This window comes from Salmo salar, chromosome 23, assembly GCF_965601325.2.
Source record: "Salmo salar chromosome 23, fSalSal1, whole genome shotgun sequence".
NCBI classification, from domain to species: domain Eukaryota; kingdom Metazoa; phylum Chordata; class Actinopteri; order Salmoniformes; family Salmonidae; genus Salmo; species Salmo salar.
Genome location: NC_138313.1, coordinates 22,800,355 through 22,822,200, shown reverse-complemented (window position 1 = coordinate 22,822,200; position 21,846 = coordinate 22,800,355). Strand labels below are relative to the sequence as shown.

At 43.9% G+C, this 21,846-nt stretch overlaps 1 protein-coding gene across 1 annotated transcript in view; it reads right to left on the bottom strand.

Annotated features, from left to right (window-relative positions):
* Positions 1 to 2,813: 2,813 nt before the first annotated feature.
* The window catches only part of LOC106584218 (PR domain zinc finger protein 5), a 64,634-nt gene continuing 45,601 nt past the window's right edge, over positions 2,814 to 21,846 (bottom strand). Inside the window, exons 14-16 of the mRNA XM_014169256.3 lie at positions 20,225 to 20,310; positions 8,523 to 8,627; positions 2,814 to 5,561 (exon numbers count right to left, since the gene is read on the bottom strand). Of these exons, the coding sequence (XP_014024731.1) occupies positions 5,397 to 5,561; positions 8,523 to 8,627; positions 20,225 to 20,310 (356 nt within the window). The 3' untranslated portion in view covers positions 2,814 to 5,396. The remainder of the gene's footprint in view (positions 5,562 to 8,522; positions 8,628 to 20,224; positions 20,311 to 21,846) is intronic.

Here is a 21,846-nt window from a genome sequence, read left to right as displayed (position 1 = left end):
GCAGACAGGGCTGTGGTCACTAACGACACTGCAGAGTGAAGACACACGCAATGCACCCGATGACAGGACTGAAGACCGCTGGGGCTATAGAGGTGGACTTACTGACTGATGCCTTTTACTCTTCAGACATTCATTATCAACATCCATGTTTTCTGTGGTATTTTACTTTTCTCTCATCCTGCCTCTAGACCTCTGTCCAATTCTCCTCTTTCATCATCCCCCTCTTTCCGCTGTGAGAAAAAGAGGGGAAGAGTGTTTGTTGGATCAAGAGAAACCTCAACACATTCATCAGATATTGGTTAGAGCCTGTATTTCAGAGCCCGGGCCTGAAATACAGTTACTGCTCAGAAGGAACAGAGCATTTGACAGAACTGGAAAAACAGTCATATAAAAGAAGCGGACATTCTTGAACTGAACATTCTGTTTTGGGACAATGCCTGTCCAACTTTGTTCTCTGTACATTGCTACATTCAGGGCATTTCTCACGTGCTTCAGCCTCAGCCTAGAGTCTGAGGAATCTTGTTCAAATCAAGTGCCACATCCTGGCATTTACAGGGTAAACAATAAGAACACAATGTCTGACCTCCAAATCGGCATCGTCTCAAACAACGTGAGAACACCACTGTTCCTTTCTCACTTTTATGAAAAGCCAACTGATATTTGAGGTGTTGAACTGTTGCACCCTCTACAGCCACCATGGTTCTAATCTGACCCTGCTGGTCATCTATGAACGGATGTAAAAAGGGCCATATAAAATACATTTGATTGATTGATTGATAAATGCATCTTGCTTGTGATACTGGTCTGAATACTGTTAGAGGAGGATATTGTTTTCTAAAATGCCTTTCTCATGTTTTGAATCTTCAGGAAGCGTTTATGTTGGTGTGTGTATGAGGGTGGGAATTGGGGGATATGCCTTTCCCAATTTGCTACTGATTAAATAATCCCTGTCTACGTGACTTGATAGACACCTCCTTTTCCATGCAGTCTGGGAGACTGGAGATGAGGTAAGACCGTCTCCTCATTTAAATACGTGCACGCGCGCACACACACACACAGAACAAGGACAGATACAATTGTGTTGAGTATTTCACTGCAGTGCTTTCTTTGACCAGCAGAGGCTTTGAGGTCAAACTAGAGATATTTCATCTTTCTCCACCTACAACACTCAATTATCTTTACTACACTTTTCTACAACTCTTTTTCCTGCTGGTGTTGTCTTTCTGACTGTCAAGTTCTTGACCTCTAAGTGGTTTTGGGCACCAGGGTTTTTTGGTACCCATGTGCCACTCCCTCTGTTTCCATGGACGCAGGCCCTCAGCTTTAAAGGAATGTCCAGGAATGTTGGTACAGAGGCCCAGAATAGACCCACACACCCTCCCTACACAAAATGCACATGGATGGCACCCTGCACGCGGGCAGCCAACAACTCCGCATTCCCCTGGTCATGGAAGTGTTCCGGACTATCCGTTACCACGGCAACGGTGGCCAAACAGCGTGGCGAGACAACACTGTCCGTGTGATTCCCCACGTGACGGTGGTTTTGCTGTAAACCCCAGCTGGCGTGGTAATGACACTCCATGGTGGTGGGCGTGGCTGGCGTGGGGAGCTGTGGGTGGACGCTGGTCTGGGCCCAGTCTGGTCACACTCACAGATGGGGAGGTAGAGCAGGAAACTGGGGCTTCCAGTAAAAACATGTAATTAGAAACACATTGACTCGCTGGAAGCCCCGGTGTGCATGATACTACAGCTCTGTATGTGAAGATGGGGGGCTGTCCCATGAAAACACACATTGGTAAGGGAAAAGCCAACATCTTTTAGAGCCATCAACCCTCTAAACTTTGCGTTGAGGTGTGGGAAGGGTTATTCCACGGTTGAGAAAAGCCCCCATACTTTGTTTACAACATGAAAAAAAATGACACTGTTTGAGAGCCTCAGCTCAGCCCTGAGGCCTGCCCACTAAGAGCAGACAGCGGGCACAGACAGCGAGCACAGCCGGCCCAGTGGGCAGAGTGGGTGCAGGGACCTGTGTGCTGGCTGAACCACGCCCGGCCCGGACGGCCATGTGGTGAACCCAGCTTCAGAGGGAGTGGAGGTTAACATGGCCACATCCGATCTGAGAATCCTGCAGAACAGCCAGCCGCCCAGTCCTCAGGGACACTGGGACTTTGAATGGAGGCGCATGTACATGTCGCTTCCCATATCCACCGTCTCCCATGTGTTAAGCACGCAAGATTAGCATATGCATAATCAGTCTATGGGGGGGATAGGTGTTACCAGTTTTAATACATCTGATTTATTGATGGATTTTGCAACAGAAAAAAACACATAAACAAGCACCCAAACACAGAAAATAGACATGCCGAATGCATTGGTTTTAGAAACCAGAGTATGTGTTTGCGGAGACTGACTGTCAAACATGACAGGATTTATACCCAGACTATTTGATGACAAGCTTAGAGACTCCCAGCTCTGGGAGCCTGATCCAGCATCCAGCTGCCATTCAGGAAATTCTCACAGACTCAGTAAACCCTTCAAAACAGACGCCTTTGAGCCTATCAGGAGCTTCAGCAGTGGATGAGTGTGAGAAATGAGTCCGGAGTGAGTCCCTTTATAGCGAGAGCAGAGCAGAGAGAAGAGAGTAGAGCAACCATCGGATAGCCTCTTTAGTGGGTTGCTTTAGATCAGGCAAAGTGGGAACTGTAGACATCAGGCAGCGGTGATCAGTGGTGACTGTGGCCACTGGGGGGAAAAAAAAACACTTAAATTAGGCTCCCAGTAGACTGCCAGCCAAACCAAGAATAAGGGTTAGATTAACAACAACAAAGCAAACAAATTTAATCAACTCTCAAGTGTTTTCCGAAATACCCCAAAGTCAACAGTTAATCAACACATACTTAGAATTAACAGAGTAAATGGCTGTTTGGTAAGTAATGAGGTTTTTATGAAGTACATTTCAAAACAGGGAAGTGTGATGTGAAATATTCACAGTTTGAGATGAATAGTAAAAGAGAGGGAATGTGTAACAGTCTGTGGAACACAGGAAGGCTATGGTCTGGCCATATAAAAAGAACAGACAAACATACATAATTGCACCATCCATTAAATACATTATCCATTGAACATACAGGATATAAAAAAACAGAAGTATAAACAGAAAGAAACTGATTGGTCCCTCAGTATATGAAATAACCATATAAAACAGTCTTAGCAGACAAGAAATACAGTATTATGAACAATTGTTGCTCTTCTTTTGACAAACAGTAACTTTGACAACAGTAATAAGGAATTCATTGCATTTCCAGACAATGCGTGGGCTGGCGGAAGGGAGTAGGCTGGCTGTGTTTGGTAAACATCTTTGTCTTCCAAACTCTTTGGAAAGTGTGTTACCTGGTCACAAGCATATAGCTGTAACAGAGTAAGGCACTGTACGGTTGGCATGAGATGGGAACCTAGAAGCCGATAAGTAGGAAAGAGACTTTTGGAGCGAGGCTAGTTATTGTATTGCGCTGAATTGTCTGGACATGCCACTCCCAAACTTTCCTATTAAAACTCAATTGAATGTAAAGTATAAACAGGAAGAGAAGGGCGGTTTGGAAGCAGATCAGAACAGCGTGGGTCTTGAGCCTCATCCAAACCCCCTGTGAATTGAATATGTACTCCATAATTCCTATGTGCTCCATAATTCCGATGTGCAGGATATGTTCCGATATTGAAATCTAATCTTTTCCATATTTTGCATTTGTATATATTTAATAGGAAAAAGAAAAGACTGCTTATTGCCACATCTGAAATGCATAGCAGGCCATCCTGTACGTTTAACACTGTAAATATACAGTGAACTCCAAAAGTGTTGGGACAGTGAAATGTTTTGTTGCTTTGGCTCTGTACTCCAGCACTTTGGATTTGAATTAATACAGTGACTGTGAGGTTAAAGCACAGACTGTCAGCTATAATGTGAGGGTATTTTCATCCATATCGGGTGGAGCGTTTCGAAATTACAGCACTTTTTGAAGATGTTCCCCTAAAATGGTGGGGACTAAAAGTACTGGGACAAATTCACTTGTATGTGTTTTAAAGTAGCCAAAAGTTAAGTATTTGGTCCCATATTCATAGCACACAACGACTACATCAAGATTGTGACTCTACAAACTTGTTGGACGCATTTTCTGTTTAATCTGGTTGTGTTTCAGATTATTTTGTGCCCAATAGAAATGAATGGTAAATATTGTCATGTTGTAGTCACTTTTATTGGAAATAAGAATAGAATATGTTTCTAATACATTATTTACCATTCATTTCTATTGGGCACAAAATAATCTGAAACACAACCAAAACAAACAGAAAATGCATCCGACAAATTTGTAGTCACAAACTTCATGTACCGTTAATTCCCAGGCTTTGAACCTCACGGCTTAAACAATGACGCGGCTAATATATGGATTTTTCCCGCTTTCAATTTTTTTCTCTCCAAAAAAACACATTCTGTGACGTGCTCAGTTTTTTGGCGGCATGAAGCTTTCATTAGACCAATGAAATTGCCGAACGGGTTAAGGTCAAACAACTTTTTTGTTTACTGTTTAGATTAAATCGAGCGCTCTCAAACTTCCCATCATTCTGATTACGGTAGTCATTTTGTCACCCTCATCATGGCAAAGACACGGAGAAATGCATATGATGCAGCTTTCAAGTTGAAGGCGATTGATCTGGCTGTTGGAAAAGGAAATAGAGCTGCTGCACGGGAGCTTGGTCTTAATGAGTCGATGATAAGACGTTGGAAACAGCAGCGTGAGGAATTGACTCAGTGCAAAAAGACAACTAAAGCTTACTGCTAATTTTTTATTTTTTGTTACAAGCCGTGTTTCGTTAAAGCCTATTTATTTTTGTTACAAGCCGTGTTTCGTTAAAGCCTGTGTAAAGTTAATTTGTTTCAATGTACCGGTAGGCACCTGCGGCTTATAGACATGTGCGGCTTATTTATGTTCAAAATATATTGATTTTTTTCTAAATTCAGTGGGTGCGGCTTATATTCAGGTGCGCTTAATAGTCCGGAAATTACGGTAGTCATTATGCGCTATGAATATGGCACACAATACTTAACTTTTTACTACTTTAATACACATACTGTAAGTGGATTTGTCCCAATACTTTTGGTCCCCTAAAATGGGGGGACTATACAAAAAGTGCTGTAATTTTGAAACGGTTCACCCGATATGGATGAAAATACCTTCAAAGTAAAGCTGACAGTCTGCACTTTAACCTCATAGTCATTGTATCATTTTAAATCCAAAGTGCTGGAGTACAGAACCAAAACAACCACAAATGTGTCACTATGCCAAAACTTTTGGAGCTCACTGTAGTTTATCTTCAGTAGTATCATATACAGTAGATGGGTCCTAGCCCTCTGTCTCCCCGTGAACATTCTCCATGTGCACTTTGAGGTAGTCATTCCTGGTGAACTTCTTATGGCACAGCGAGCATTCTGCCATGGGCCTGTTGGGGTTGTGGGTCAGCTTGTGCCTGCTCAGCATCTTCTTCAGACTGAACGACAGATCACACACCTACAGAGAGCAGGGGAAAGAGAAGTGTGTTAGTTAGCTCTGTTAGAGATTAGAACGGATTAGACCTTAATTACACTACATACACATCTCTGTTATAGTAGCTCTCTGATGGATCTTATGCTGCAGAGCAATATTAAGCTTTACAATCCCTACTATGGGTAGAGCCGGCTGACTGAACCACATTTAGTTTGTACTGGAAATCACACGAGAGAAGGCTTAGATATAAATCATATTTTCCCGACATAAAGAGGGAATAAATGAAACATAACATCCATCACAAATGATCACTTTCACACGTGACAAACGACTCCATATCACACTACCAGTCATCTTAATCCTGCATTGGCATGGGTGCAGGAGTTCAACATCCGGACTCAGGCTTCCCAGCATGTCTTCTACACACTTAAATATCATCCATTCAAAATGCAAACAGTCCCCTAAAGTTCACAAGCGGTAACCCTTTCTGTGATCACATCATCAACCAGGTTTAAATCACCATTTAGGATGCACGTCATAACACAGACGGCTGGAGATACAAAATACAAAAAAAATTGCACTCAAAAGCCTTTAATAGTGAATCAACAATGCCTTTCATAAATTGAATTCAAACACATCCTTGAAATGATTACAATAAAGAGATGGCCATAACTGATAACAGTACTGTCCTTGGTTTCCCGAACCCCCTAGTGCTAACCCAGCCAGTCTGGGCTTAAAAGAGCCATCATGTCAGAGGGTTCTGACGGTTAAGGAAACAGCCAATTTGATTGGCTTTCAGATTTAAAACTCTAGTAATTTAAAAAAAAGACACAGTTGTGGGTCTTCCATAAAACAGAATAAAAACAGTGGAAGGAAAGATGTTTTCAATTTCCAGACATGGTAAGAGGAAAGTGAGGGGGATCCAGAGACTTTAACAGGTCTTAAAAGATCCTTTCAGAGCATCAGCAGGACCCGTGGTCGCGTGTTTCTCTCTGAGAATCATTATTACTCCTGCGGTATTATAAACAGAGGGTAATTTCTCCCTCTGATCTTCTCAATGTGTTTACGTGAGATCAGTCGACTAGACCTCTCCAGAGGAGAGAGATCTTTATCTTCCTCATATTGAGTTTTAGCCCACATCTGGCCCCGTGCCACAGTCTGGCTGAGCAGAGCACATGCACACACAAGCACACATACATAAGCGTGGACACAAAAGCACGGACCCACACATATGTACACATACATACAGTGCCAGTCAAAAGTTTGGACACACCCACTCATTCCAGGGTTTTTCTTTATTTTTACTATTTTCTACATAGTAGAATAATAGTGAAGACATCAAAACTATGAAATAACACATATGGAATCATGTAGTAAACAAACTGTTAAATAAATCAAAATATATTTGAGATTGTTCAAAATTGCCACCCTTTGCCTTGACAGCTTTGCACACTCTTGGCATTCTCTCAACCAGCTTCATGAGATAGTCACCTGGAATGCATTTCAATTAACAGGTGTGCCTTGTTAAAAGTTAATTTGTGGAATGTCTTTCCTTCTTAATGCATTTGAGCCAATCAGTAGTGTTGTGACAAGGTAGAGGTGGTATACAGAAGATAGCCCTATTTGGTAAAAGACCAAGTCCATATTATGGCAAGAACAGCTCAAATAACAAAGAGAAATTACAGTTTATCATTACTTGAATACATGAAAGTCAGTCAATACGGAACATTTCAAGAACTTTGAAAGTTTCTTAAAGTGCAGCGGATAAGTTCATTAGAGTTAACAGCACCTCAGATTGCAGCCCAAATAAATGCTTCACAGAGTTCAAGTAACAGACACATCTCAACACCAACTGTTTAGAGGAGACTGTGTGAATCAGGCCTTCATGGTCGAATTGCCGCAAAGAAACCACTACTAAAAAGGACACCAATAAGAAGAAGAGACTTGCTTGGGCCAAGAAAAAAAAGCTATGGACATTAGACTGGTGGAAATCTGTCCTTTGGTCTGATGAGTCCAAATTTGAGATTTCTGGTTCCAACCGCCATGTCTTTGTGAGACCCAGAGTAGGTGAACGGATTTCCGCATGTGTGGTTCCCACCGTGAAGCATGGAGGATGAGGTGTGATGGTGTGTGGGTGCTTTGCTTGTGACACTGTCTGTGATTTATTTAGAATGTCTTTATTTAGAAGGCACACAACCAGCATGGCTAACACAGCATTCTGCAGCGATACACCATTCCATCTGGTTTGCGCTTAGTGGGAATATAATTTGTTTTTCAACAGGACAATGACCCAACACACCTCCAGGCTGTGGAAGCGCTATTTGACCAAGAAGGAGAGTGATGGTGCTGCATCAGATGACCTGACCTCCACAATCACCCGACCTCAACCCAATTGAGATGGTTTGGGATGAGTTGGACCGCAGAGTGAAGGAAAAGCAGCCAACAAGTGCTCAGCATATGTGGGAATTCCTTCAAGACTGGTGGAAAAGCATTCCAGGTGAAGCTGGTTGAGAGAATGCCAAGAGTGTGCAAAGCTGTTATCAAGGCAAAGGGGTGGCTACTTCGAAGAATGTCAAATATAAAAATTATTTTGATTTGTTTAACACTTTTATGGTTTCTACATGACTCCATATGTGTTATTTCATAGTTTATGTCTTCAATATTATTCTACAATGTAGAAAATAGTAAAACGTTTTATAAAATTTCCAAGAAACATGACTGGTACTGTATCCCCACACCATTTGGAGTTATGGTTAAAGTGGAAATATGTAACTTTTGGTGCCACCTGACCAAATTCACATTGAAATGTGAGTTATAGGATCTATAATTCTACTCGAAAGCAAGTCTAAGAAGTGGTAGATCTGTTCTATGTGCGCTATTTCTATGCTTCCCGTTCTTAAGTTTTGGTTATGCGTCTTTTACTTAGCAATCAGGAAACGGCGGAGCGATTTCTGCATAGTGCAACTTCAAAGGCCCAGAACTCACATCACACTGGAAGGGTTTCTCTCCGGTGTGGGTCCTCATGTGTTCGTCCAGACCTCTCTTCTGACTGAAGGCCTTGTTACATTCACTGCATTTATATGGCTTCTCCTGCAGGGACACACAAACAAACACACACTTACAGACAGATCACCTCTCAACACACAGCCAACCCGTATACTATACACAAATACTGTACTCAAACAGAGACATGGACTCTCAAACAATGGACACCCACAATCACACACACACCCTCATATCCTCTCACTTCAACCCCCACCGCTCCCCCAGTGAGTTTATGAAGATATGAAATGAGAGATTGTACAGCCCCTGCAGTAGGGAGGAAATGGCCAGCGTATGGGGCCATAAGGAACACATGGATCCCTCTAAAGCGTAAGAAAACACGACACAGAAAAGCCCTTTGAACATGTACCAGTGCGCCGGCTCACTGGGGCTGTAGAATATCACCCTCTTCTCCACACCTCATCAGTTTACCAAAGAACATTTCCTCTGTGCCTTTCAGAGGCCTGTCTGGGTGTCACTCAAAAGCTCCTATCGCTCTGTGGGTGTGGGTGTGTTTTGTGTGTGTGTGTGTGTGTGTGTGCGTGATTTTCTGGGTGGACAGTCTCTCTGTGGCTCTTTTTGACAAGACTCACTGATAGCAAAGTCTCTACCCATTTAGGGCTAAGTTGTCATGGGAACTGGGTGAATACAGGAAGTAAGGGTCCTGGGAAAAGAGCTATCATGGGGGCGGGACAAGGAGTGGCCAACGACACAGGATACAACCCGAGGTAAAGATCAGGTTCAATGCATATGTCTGTGAGTGTGTGTATGAGTGTGTGTGTATGAGTGAATGTGTGAGTGAGAAAGAAAGAAAATGAGAGACGCCTAACAGTGCGTGTGGGTGTGTGAGAAACTTGGGTGTGGAGACCAAACCAGAACATAAGTGACGGTTTGTGTATTGTAAACTGCCAGATAAACCTGCTAGTTTAATTGGTATCACTTTTCTAATAAAGCATCGCTTCCACACTCAGGGGAAAACTTCCTCCTGAATGACATACAGAAAACCAAAAAAGGTTCAAGTTCAGAGGTCAAGAAAACACACAGATGTATAGGGGTGATGTGGAGGACCCAGAATGCATCACTGTGACCCCAGTAACATCTGTATCTGCTCTTCAGCAGATGGTCACCCTTGTGACATTCAACCGGACCCTCTGATTGGCTCATCTCTGAATCTGTCCAGTCAGGAGCCAACAGGGTTATGAATGGAGGGATAAAGCTCTGTTTATGTACTCTAAGAGATCCAGGAGGATCACATTTCATATCAAACGTGTGGTCAATGGTCATCTCTAAACCAACATGGCCACATGGGATGCGCCCATCCTCTGTAATCCAATACAAAATCAAACCCTTGTCCATATACCCCTAGGCACTTCTTATAGCTTTGAAAGAATTGGAGGTAATTAGCCATATGGTGATGATTCCGCCTAGCCTACTAGAGGGTAAGGTGGAGCAACTGCCGTATTGCTAATACACATCTAAACTGGTCCGATCACTTAATGCTGTGATGAACCAATCAGAGACTGCTATATTGGACCAATTGGAACCAGCTATAACTGACCATTGAAAAAGTGTTACAGTAAAACCCGTTCAGAGGTTTCCAAACTGAAAACAGAGGAGCTTGGAAGATTCTGATGGAACTTCAGAACTCTGGGCCAAAGTCAAACAAAATCAAACAGGCACCCCCACAGAGGGAACCAGTGGAATTTTAATCAGTGTGTTTACAGTCAGATCACTCTTGTCACCATCAGAGAAACTTAAAGAGATTAATAAAAAATCTCTGACCAGGCAACATGTCAGACGCTTTATACGAATCACATGTGTTCTATTGTAGTTGCCGATGGTTTGCTATGTGGGATAAACACACAACTCTAAACAGATCCATCTCTAAACTATACATTAACACTGAGCTGGAGCTCCTTCAGCCAGGCGTTTGTTCTGCTGAGGGGTGACTTCATCGTCCAGCTCTCTGCTGTGTGTCAGCTCAGCCCATATTTCACTACTGCAGTCACGGTGCTCTGAGCAAAGACAGAGCCGGGGACACACAAAGCCATGTCTCAATTCAAACATGAATGTTTCATCAAGTCCTCGCTAGAGAATAGGAGCTGATAGGAGTGTCCCTGTACCGCCAGCTGCCTGTTTCCACTGTACTGTTTTAGGCCAGAAGCTTTATACTGTACCTGCAGTCCAGGTTCATAGAGTGCAACGTAATGACGTGTGCTTGAGCAAACAGGAAATGCACTTGAAATGTGTCAACAAAACCGACAGGCCATACTCATATGAATTAACGATCTTGTAAAAAGTCATAAATAAATACTTGTACATAAATATACAGTACCATGGCCACACACACACACACACACACACACACACACACACACACACACACACACACACACACACACACACACACACACACACACACACACACACACACACACACCTCATGGAAAGCGGTGATTAGGTGGAGAACTTAAGTGGGTAGAGAAGTAGTGCAGAGGCACGGGTAGGAAATGACCTCATGAGAGACCAGGGTGACCATGCTCTTCCTCTCTCCACCCTGAACAGCTTGCTCCAAGCTCTGAGTCAGTGTACATTTACATGCTCATCATATCAACACTAACAACACCTGTCATGTCCTCACCAATCCGGATGTCCTAGCCGTGTCTGAATCCTGGTTTAGGAAGACGACCAAAAACCTTGAAATTTCCATCCCTAACTATAACATTTTCTGACAAGACAGAACTGCCAAAGGGGGCAGTGTTGCAATCTACTGCAAGGTAGGTACCCAGGTCTGTACCCAAACAATTCAAGCTTCTACTTCTAAAAATTTACCTTTCCAGAAACAAGTCTCTCACCGTTGCCGCTTGCTATAGACCACCCTCTGCCCCCAGCTGTGCCCTCGACACCATATGTGATTTGATTGCCCCCTCATCTATCTTCTGAGCTCGTGCTGCTAGGTGACCTAAACTGGGACATGCTTAACACCCCAGCCATCCTACAATCTAAGCTTGATGCCCTCAATCTCACACAACTTATCAATGAACCGACCAGATATAACCCCAAATCCGTAAACACGGGCACCCTCATAGATATCATCCTAACCAACTTGCCCTCCAAATATACCTCTGCTGTTTTCAACCAAGATCTCAGCGATAACTGCCTCATTGCCTGCATCCGTAATGGGTCTGCGGTCAAACGACCACCCCTCATCACTGTCAAACGCTCCCTAAAACACTTCTGCGAGCAGGCCTTTCTAATCGACCTGACCCAGGTATCCTGGAATGACATTGACCTCATCCCGACAGTAGAGGATGCCTGGTTATCCTTTAAAAGTGCCTTCCTCACCATCTTAAATAAGCATGCCCCATTAAAAAAATGTAGAACCAGGAATAGATATAGCCCTTGGTTCACTCCATACCTGTCTGCCCTTGACCAGCACAAAAACATCCTGTGGCGTTCTGCATTAGCATCGAATAGCCCCCATGATATGCAACTTTTCAGGGAAGTTAGCAACCAATATACACAGGCAGTTATGAAAGCTAAGGCTAGCTTTTTTAAACAGAAATTTGTATCCTGCAGTACAAACTCAAAAGAGTTCTGGGACACTGTAAAGTCCATGGAGAATAGGAGCACCTCCTCCCAGCTACCCACTGCTCTGAGGCTAGGAAACACTGTTACAACCGATAAATCCACTTTAATTGATAATTTCAATAAGCATTTCTCTACGGCTGGCCATGCTTTCCACCTGGCTACCCCTACCCCGGTCAACTGCCCGGCACCCTCCACAGCAACCCTCCCAAGCCCCCACCATTTCTCCTTCACCCATATCCAGATAGCTGATGTTCTGAAGGAGCTGCAAAAGCTGGACCCTACAAATCAGCCGGGCTAGACAATCTGGACCCTCTCTTTCTAAAATTATCTGCCGAAATTGTTGCAACCCCCTAGCCTGTTCAACCTCTCTTTCGTGTCGTCTGAGATCCCCAAAGATTGGAAAGCTGCCACGGTCATCTCCTCTTCAAAGGGGGAGACACTCTAGACCCAAACTGCTATAGACCTATATCTATCCTACCCTGCATCTCTAAGGTCTTCGAAAGCCAAGTCAACAAACAGATTACCGACCATTTTGAATCACACCGCACCTTCTCCGCTCTGCAATCTAGTTTCAGAGCCGGTCATGGGTGCACCTCAGCCACGCTCAAGGTCCTTAACGATATCATAACCGCCATCGATAAGAGACATTACTGTGCAGCTGTATTCATCGACCTGGCCAAGGCTTTCGACTCTGTCAATCACCACATTCTTATCGGCAGACTCAACAGCCTTGGTTTCTCAAATGATTGCCTCGCCTGGTTCACCAACTACTTCTCTGATAGAGTTCAGTGTGTCAAATCGGAGGGCCTGTTGTCCGGACCTCTGGCAGTCTCTATGAGGGTGCCACAGGGTTCAATTCTCGGGCTGACTCTCTTCTCTGTATACATCAATGATGTCGCTCTTGCTGCTGGTGATTCTCTGATCCACCTCTACGCAGATGACACCATTCTGTATACTTCTGGCCCTTCTTTGGACACTGTGTTAACAAACCTCCAGACGAGCTTCAATGCCATACAACTCTCCTTCCGTGGCCTCCAACTGCTCTTAAACGCAAATAAAACTAAATGCATGCTATTCAACCGATCGCTGCCCGCACCTGCCCGCCCATCCAGCATCACTACTCTGGACGGCTCTGACTTAGAATACGTGGATAATTACAAATACCTAGGTGTCTAGCTAGACTGTAAACACTCCTTCCAGACTCACATTAAGCATCTCCAATCCAAAATTAAATCTAGAATCGGCTTCCTATTTCGCAACAAAGCATCCTTCACTCATGCTGCCAAACATACCCTCGTAAAACTGACCATCCTACCTATCCTCGACTTCGGCAATGTCATTTATAAATATCCTCCAACACTCTACTCAACAAACTGGATGCAGTCTATCACAGTGCCATCCGTTTTGTCACATAAGCCCCATACACTACCCACCACTGCGACCTATACGCTCTCGTTGGCTGGCCCTCGCTTCATACTCGTAGCCAAATCCACTGGCTACAGGTTCTCTCTGCTAGGTAAAGCCCCGCCTTATCTCAGCTCGCTGGTCACCATAGCAGCACCCACTCGTAGCACGCGCTCCAGAAGGTATATCACACTGGTCACCCCCAAAGCCAATTCCTCCTTTGGTCACCTTTCCTTCCAGTTCTCTGCTGCCACTGACTGGAACGAACTGCAAAAATCACTGAAGCTGGAGATTCCCATCTCCCTCACTAGCTTTAAGCACCAGCTGTCAGAGCAGCTCACATATCACTGCACCTGTCCATAGCCCATCTGTATACAGCCCATCTATCAACCGCATCCCCATACTGTATTTATTTATTTATTTTGCTCCTTTTGCACCCTAGTATCTCTACTTGCACATCTACCATTCCAGTGTTTAATTGCCATATTGTAATTACTTCGCCACCATGGCCTATTTATTGCCTTAATTCCCTTATTTTACCTAATTTGCACTCACTGTATATAGACTTTGTTTTCTTTTTTCTACTGTATTATTGACTGAATGTTTTGTTCATTCCATGTGTAACTCTGTGTTGTATGTGTCGAACTGGTATGTTTTATCTTGGCCAGGTCGCAGTTGCAAATGAGAACTTGTTCTCAACTAGCCTACCTGGTTAAATAAAGGTGAAATAAAAAATAAATAAACAATGTACAGTCAGGAACCCAATCACAGTCTTTCAAAACTTCTCAGACTGTGCTCAGTGTCTGCTGTGAGATTGCTATTACATGTGGATGTATTCTAGTCCACCATATACAGCTCTAAGTAGTAATCATTATCCTCCCCAGACTTAAAAAAAAATCACTGTGGGAGAAGCCTACGTGAGTGTCCTGGAATCTCCTCATGGAAAAAAAGGTCCTTCAGCTTTCATGTTTGCAGAGCGAGACACTGACTGGCAAGACATGACTCCTCTCTATTCCTGGCTGCCTGGCAGAGGTGTGTGAACCTCTATTCCTGGGTGTTACGTTCTACAGCTTGGCTGAGCATGGAGCAGATCAACTAAAGCGTAGCGCTGGAGATGGGCAGATAAGCATTTATGGACACCTGGGACTGGTACACCATATATACACAAAAGTATGTGGACATCCCTTCAAATTAGTGGAATTGGCTATTTCAGCCACACCTATTGCTGACAGGTGTATAAAATTGAGTGCACAGCCATGCCATCTCCATAGACAAACATTGGCAGCAGAATGGCCTTACTGAAGAGCTCAGTGACTTTCAACGTGGCACCGTCATAGGATGCCACCTTTCCAACAAGTCAGTTCGTCAAATGTCAGCCCTGCTAAAGCTGCCCCAGTCAACTGTAAGTGCTGTTATTGTTAAGTGGAACCGTCTAGGAGCAACAACGGCTCAAGGGGTAAAGTGGTAAGCCACACAAGCTCACAGAACGGGAACGCCCGAGTGCTGAAGCGCGTAAAAATCATCTGTCCTCGGTTGCAACGCTCACTACCAAGTTCCAAACTGCATCTGGAAGCAACGTCAGCACAAGAACTGTTCATCGGGAGCTTCATTAAATGGGTTTCCATGGCCAAGAGCCGCACACAATCCTAAGATCACCACGTCAATGCCCAGCGTTGGCTGGAGTGGTGTAAAGCTTCCCGTCATTGGACTCTGGAGCAGTGGAGATGCGTTCTCTGGAGTGATGAATCATGCTTCACCATCTGGCAGCCTGACGGACTAATCTGTGTTTGGCCAATGCAAGGACAATACTACCTGCCCGAATGCATAGTGCCAACAGTAAAGTTTGGTGGTGGAGGAGTTACGGTCTGGGGCTCTTAGTTCCAGTGAAGGGAAATATTAACGCTACAGCATACAGTTGAAGACGGACGTTTACATACATCTTAGCCAAATACATTTAAACTCAGTTTTTCACAATTCCTGACATTTAATCTTAGTAACAATTCCCTGTCTTAGGTCAGTTAGGATCACCACTTTATTTTAAGAATGTGAAATGTCAGAATAATAGTAGAGAATTATTTATTTCAGCTTTTATTTCTTTCATCACATTCCCAGTGGGTCAGAAGTTTACATACACTCAATTAGTATTTGGTAGTATTGCCTTTATATTGTTTAACTAGCGTCAAATGTTTCGGGTAGCCTTCCACAAGCTTCCCACAATAAGTTGGGTGAATTTTGGCCCATTCCTTCTGACAGAGCTGGTGTAACTGAGTCAGGTTTGTAGGCCTCCTTGCTCGCACACGCCTTTTCAGTTCTGCACACACATTTTCTATAGGATTGAGGTCTGGGCTTTGTGATGGCCACTCCAATACCTTGAGTTTGTTGTCCTTAAGCCATTTGCCACAACTTTGGAAGTATGCTTGGGGTCATTGTCCATTTGGAAAACCCACTTGCAACCAAGTTTTACTTCCTGACTGATGTCTTGAGATGTTGCTTCAATATGTCCATATCATTTCCCTTTCTCATGATGCCATCTATTTTGTGAAGTGCACCAGTCCCTCTTGCAGCAAAGCAACCCCACAACATGATGCTGCCACCCCCTTGCTTCACGGTTGGGATGGTGTTCTTTGGCTTGCAAGCCTCCCTCTTTTTCCTCCAAACATAACGATGGTCATTATGGCCAAACAGTTTTATTTTTGTTTCATCAGACCAGAGGACATTTCTCCAAAAAGTACGATCTGCAGTTGCAAACCGTAGTCTGGCTTTTTTATGGCGGTTTTGGAGCAGTGGCTTCCTCCTTGGTGAGTGGCCATTCAGGTTATGTCGATATAGGACTCGTTTTACTGTGGCTATAGATACTTTTGTACCGGTTTCCTCCAGCATCTTCACAAGGTCCTTTGCTGTTGTTCTGGGAATGATTTGCACTTTTCGCACCAAAGTACGTTCATCTCTAGGAGACAGAACGCGTCTCCTTCCTGAGCGGTATGACGGCTGCGTGGTCCCATGATGTTTATACTTGCGTACTATTGTTTGTAGAGATGAACTTGGTAACTTCAGTCGTTTGGAAATTGCTCCCAAGGATGACCCAGACTTGTGGAGGTCTACAATTTTTTTTCCTGAGGTCTTGGCTGATTTATTTTGATTTTCCCATAGTGTCAAGCAAAGAGGCACTGAGTTTGAAGACAGGCCTTGAAATACATTCACAGGTACACCTCCAATTGACTCAAATGATGTCAATTAGCCTATCAGAAGCTTCTAAAGCCATGACATCATTTTCTGGAATTTTCCACGCTGTTTAAAGGCACAGTCAACTTAGTGTATGTAAACTTCTGACCCACTGGAATTGTGATACAGTGAATTATAAGTGAAATAATCTGTCTGTAAACAATTGTAGGAAAAATGACTTGTGTCATGCACAAAGTAGGTGTCCTAACCGACTTGGCAAAACTATAGTTTGTTAACAAGAAATTTGTGGAGTGGTTGAAAAACGAGTTTTAATGACTCCAACCAAAGTGTATGTAAACTTCCGACTTCAACTGTACATTCAAGACGATTCTGTGCTTCCAACTCTGTGGTCAACGCCCGACCTCATTAATGCTCTTGTGGCTGAATGGAAGCAAGTCCCCACAGTTATGTTCCTACATCTCGTGGAAAGCCTTTCCAAAAGAGTGGAGGCTGTTATAGCAGCAAAGGGGGGGACCAACTCCATATTAATGCCCATGATTTTGGAATGAGACGTTCCACAAGCAAGTGTCCACACACTTTAGGTCATGTAGTGTATCTTAGACACACACAATTGCAAATATAAATAATAAAATAAATATTTTCCTACATAAAAACATAAAAGTATGTTTAAGGATATTTCATGTGACTTATGGAATACACCATAAGTCATGACATAGTAAGAAGTTATTTCCTAGCTCGTTTGGAGGTTAAAAATATCCGGCAGCAAAAACAGCTCTCAACAAAAACAGATCCAGAATGTTACTGTTATTCCTTGGTAGGGTTGGGAATTGCCATAATATCACAACACGATATTAACACGATACGATATGTATTGCGATTCTCACAATTCTGTATTGTGATTTGATTAGGGCTGTCACTGACCCCTCAAAAAAATATATTTGTCAATCGAGCCATTTCATTTTCAACCAATCGGTCAAAATTTTAAAATATGTATTTTTCCATATATAGACACACCCTATGTGTTTTTATAAAATCAACTATAAGTAATAAACTTGTCTGATGCTTTAAGCACGTTGTTTGATTAAATAATTAAGACACACAAATGACTCAAGAGGGAGCCAGAGACGAAGATAGCCTAACCAGAAGAAAAAAATATACACTGCTCCAAAAAATAAAGGGAACACTAAAATAACACATCCTAGATCTGAATGAATGAAATAATCTCATTAAATACTTTTTTCTTTACATAGTTGAATGTGCTGACAACAAAATCACACAAAAATAATCAATGGAAATCCAATTTATCAACCCATGGAGGTCTGGATTTGGAGTCACACTCAAAATTAAAGTGGAAAACCACACTACAGGTTGATCCAACTTTGATGTAATGTCCTTAAAACAAGTCAAAATGAGGCTCAGTAGTGTGTGTGGCCTCCACGTGGCTGTATGACCTCCCTACAACGCCTGGGCATGCTCCTGATGAGGTGGCGGATGGTCTCCCGAGGGATCTCCTCCCAGACCTGGACTAAAGCATCAGCCAACTCCTGGACAGTCTGTGGTGCAACGTGGCGTTGGTGGATGGAGCGAGACATGATGTCCCAGATGTGCTCAATTGGATTCAGGTCTGGGGAACGGGCGGGCCAGTCCATAGCATCAATGCCTTCCTCTTGCAGGAACTGCTGACACACTCCAGCCACATGAGGTCTAGCATTGTCTTGCATTAGGAGGAACCCAGGGCCAACCGCACCAGCATATGGTCTCACAAGGGGTCTGAGGATCTCATCTCGGTACCTAATGGCAGTCAGGCTACCTCTGGCGAGCACATGGAGGGCTGTGCGGCCCCCCAAAGAAATGCCACCCCACACCATGACTGACCCACCGCCAAACCGGTCATGCTGGAGGATGTTGCAGGCAGCAGAACGTTCTCCACGGCGTCTCCAGACTCTGTCACATCTGTCACATGTGCTCAGTGTGAACCTGCTTTCATCTGTGAAGAGCACAGGGCGCCAGTGTCGAATTTGCCAATCTTGGTGTTCTCTGGCAAATGCCAAACGTCCTGCACAGTGTTGGGCTGTAAGCACAACCCCCACCTGTGGACGTCGGGCCCTCATACCACCCTCATGGAGTCTGTCTCTGACCGTTTGATCAGACACATGCACATTTGTGGCCTGCTGGAGGTCATTTTGCAGGGCTCTAGCAGTGCTCCTCCTGCTCCTCCTTGCACAAAGGCGGAGGTAGCGGTCCTGCTGCTGGGTTGTTGCCCTCCTACGGCCTCCTCCACGTTTCCTGATGTACTGGCCTGTCTCCTGGTAGCGCCTCCATGCTCTGGACACTACGCTGACAGACACAGCAAACCTTCTTGCCACAGCTTGCATTGATGTGCCATCCTGTATGAGCTGCACTACCTGAGCCACTTGTGTGGGTTGTAGACTCCGTCTCATGCTACCACTAGAGTGAAAGCACCGCCAGCATTCAAAAGTGACCAAAACATCAGCCAGGAAGCATAGGAACTGAGAAGTGGTCTGTGGTCCCCACCTGCAGAGCCACTCCTTTATTGGGGGTGTCTTGCTAATTGCCTATAATTTCCACCTGTTGTCTATTCCATTTGCACAACAGCATGTGAAATGTATTGTCAATCAGTGTTGCTTCCTAAGTGGACAGTTTGAGTTCACAGAAGTGTGATTGACTTGGAGTTACATTGTGTTGTTTAAGTGTTCCCTTTATTTTTTTGAGCAGTATATATTCCCGACCCTCCTCCTCCCGCTGCTGCTGGCCTTCACAGATTCTGCCATTACACTCCTGAAGTTGCTGGTAATAGGCTACACCAGCTTTGTAGGTTACACCAATTTATCTCACCATTTCTACCGACCAGTCGACTAAATGGAATCAGCCCTAGATTTTATACTGTGATTTTGTTGCGATTTGATGTTCCAAACATATTGCTCACTATGTCTACTACAGAGACAAGAGAGAGCAATGAGTAAATGAGTTCTGATCAGTCATTAAATAAAAGCGCTGAAAACATGTTGGCTCACTATTTAAAAAGAAGATGGAAAACACGCTATAGAATGAAAAATATCGGAGTTTTGGCCTCGGTACAGCCGACTAGCACTAGATAACGCTACCTACAGTAGCAAAAAAAAAAAATAATGGGGACTTGGGAGTCAAATATTGATATAATATTGTACAAACCTTATATTGTGATATGTAACTGAATACATTTCCCCCCCATCACTATTCCTTGGCTTTCATGACTGGTTTTTACACTCAAATACATACGGAGACATACATGTGTGAATACACACACACACACACGTTGGGGTGTGAGGATGGAAAGAGGAGGAGAAGGAGGTAAAGGGAAATAAAACCATTTCCATGTGGCAGAGAAACACCAACACCTCAAACTGTGCCTGGAGCAAAGAGAGGAGAGAGTGTGTGGTAGAAGTGAGCGTGGAAAAGAGACTTACCCGAGTGTGTGTGCGAATGTGCATCTTCAGTCCATCATTCTTGCTGAATGCTTTGTCACAGTAAGGACACTGGTATGGCCGCTCACCTAGAGAGAAGCATCAACAGAACGATCAACATACATCAGCGAGAAGGAAACATCAAAATCAATACAGAGCGGATTACAAATACAGTGTGCAGATGCTCTTAAGTAGTTTAGATAAGCGCACATTTGTCTACACACTAGGCAGTATGCAAAAAAACTCTTTGAAACACAAAAAATACTACACGATGATCAAACACTAGGCATACATACACACACGTCCACCCAAAACTACTATGACCACGGTAATCTTCAAACAGAGCAGATCTAAGCTCAGAGGAATTGGAGGCATGAAAAAAATGTAGGGAGAAAATCCAAATTTTTGCGCTGCGGCTGGCCACATGCAGAGCCTGATCAAAGTTATCTGTTTCCTGCCGGCCGGGCCTCCAGCTCTGATGCAGCGCCGCAGAGAGAAGGGAGGGGAGACCTTCATGTTTATGCCACCCCTGCCCCTAAACTAGAGCTGCTGGCGCTGCCATGCACCGATGCACTACACTGCACTCTGACACTGATGGGGGCCACAAAAAATCTGAACTCATCATGAGGGCCGCAGTGGCTCATGGGTCTGCGTACCCACGTCCATACCCTCATGCAGTCAGAGCCGGTCCTAGCCTTTTGGGGGCCCTTGCGAGCAAAATATTTGAACAGCCCCCTTCTTGATAGCAAAGGAAAAAAAACTTTTACACTTCATTTCCTGCAATTCTACACATTTTGCCATGGGGCGTAGACAGTGCTTCATTTGAGCCGGATCCTGCCGGAACAGGATCTGGCACCTCTCAGTTTTGGACTGTTTCATTCCGGAACCCATTTGCCAGGATCTGGTACCCCTCTTGGCATACATATTTTTTTTTCCACTGTTTGCAATGTACCATTTTTTATAAAAGCAATCAGGGTTAATTTGAGTTGCCTCCTCTGTAATTCCCCTTCCCCCTAAAAAACACTGTGAAAACGAGCCTGATATTCTAAGAATTGATTTGAGTTGGGCCGGCCCGGGATTTTGGTTTGCACAACATTGTAGCCTATAGACAAATGCATGTCCATTGCTGTGGGGAGAGAGCGCAGCACGCCTGTATCTCTCACAGAACTAGAATGACATTTACTTTCTATGATCGCTCTCCCTCTCTCTGCTCTGATAGACATCAGCCTGCAACTCTAATCTCTCCAGCGTTGTACTTATGTACTCATAGCCGCGGGAAGGGTTCTGGAGGTTCCGGCAGTAGCCCTGATAAATTGAAATACATTTGACAAAAAGTGATAGAATTACTGCTGTCTGTTCAGAAAGAAATGTAATAATTCAGAAGACTACACCTGGAGTAGGCCTATAATTTAGTCACAGAAGATCAATAGCTTTTTCTTCTTATTATTTTTTTTAAATGTGTCTAGCTGTGGATTGTGTGTGGCTCAATAACAAGCCATGCCTACAGTCGAGAACACGTGGCAAATCTGTCAGTGAATAGCATGCAGCCAAAACAGGGCTTTCGCAATATTTCAAATACAATTGTGGGAAAACACAGATTGGAAAGCAAATAGCTCCTGCTGAAA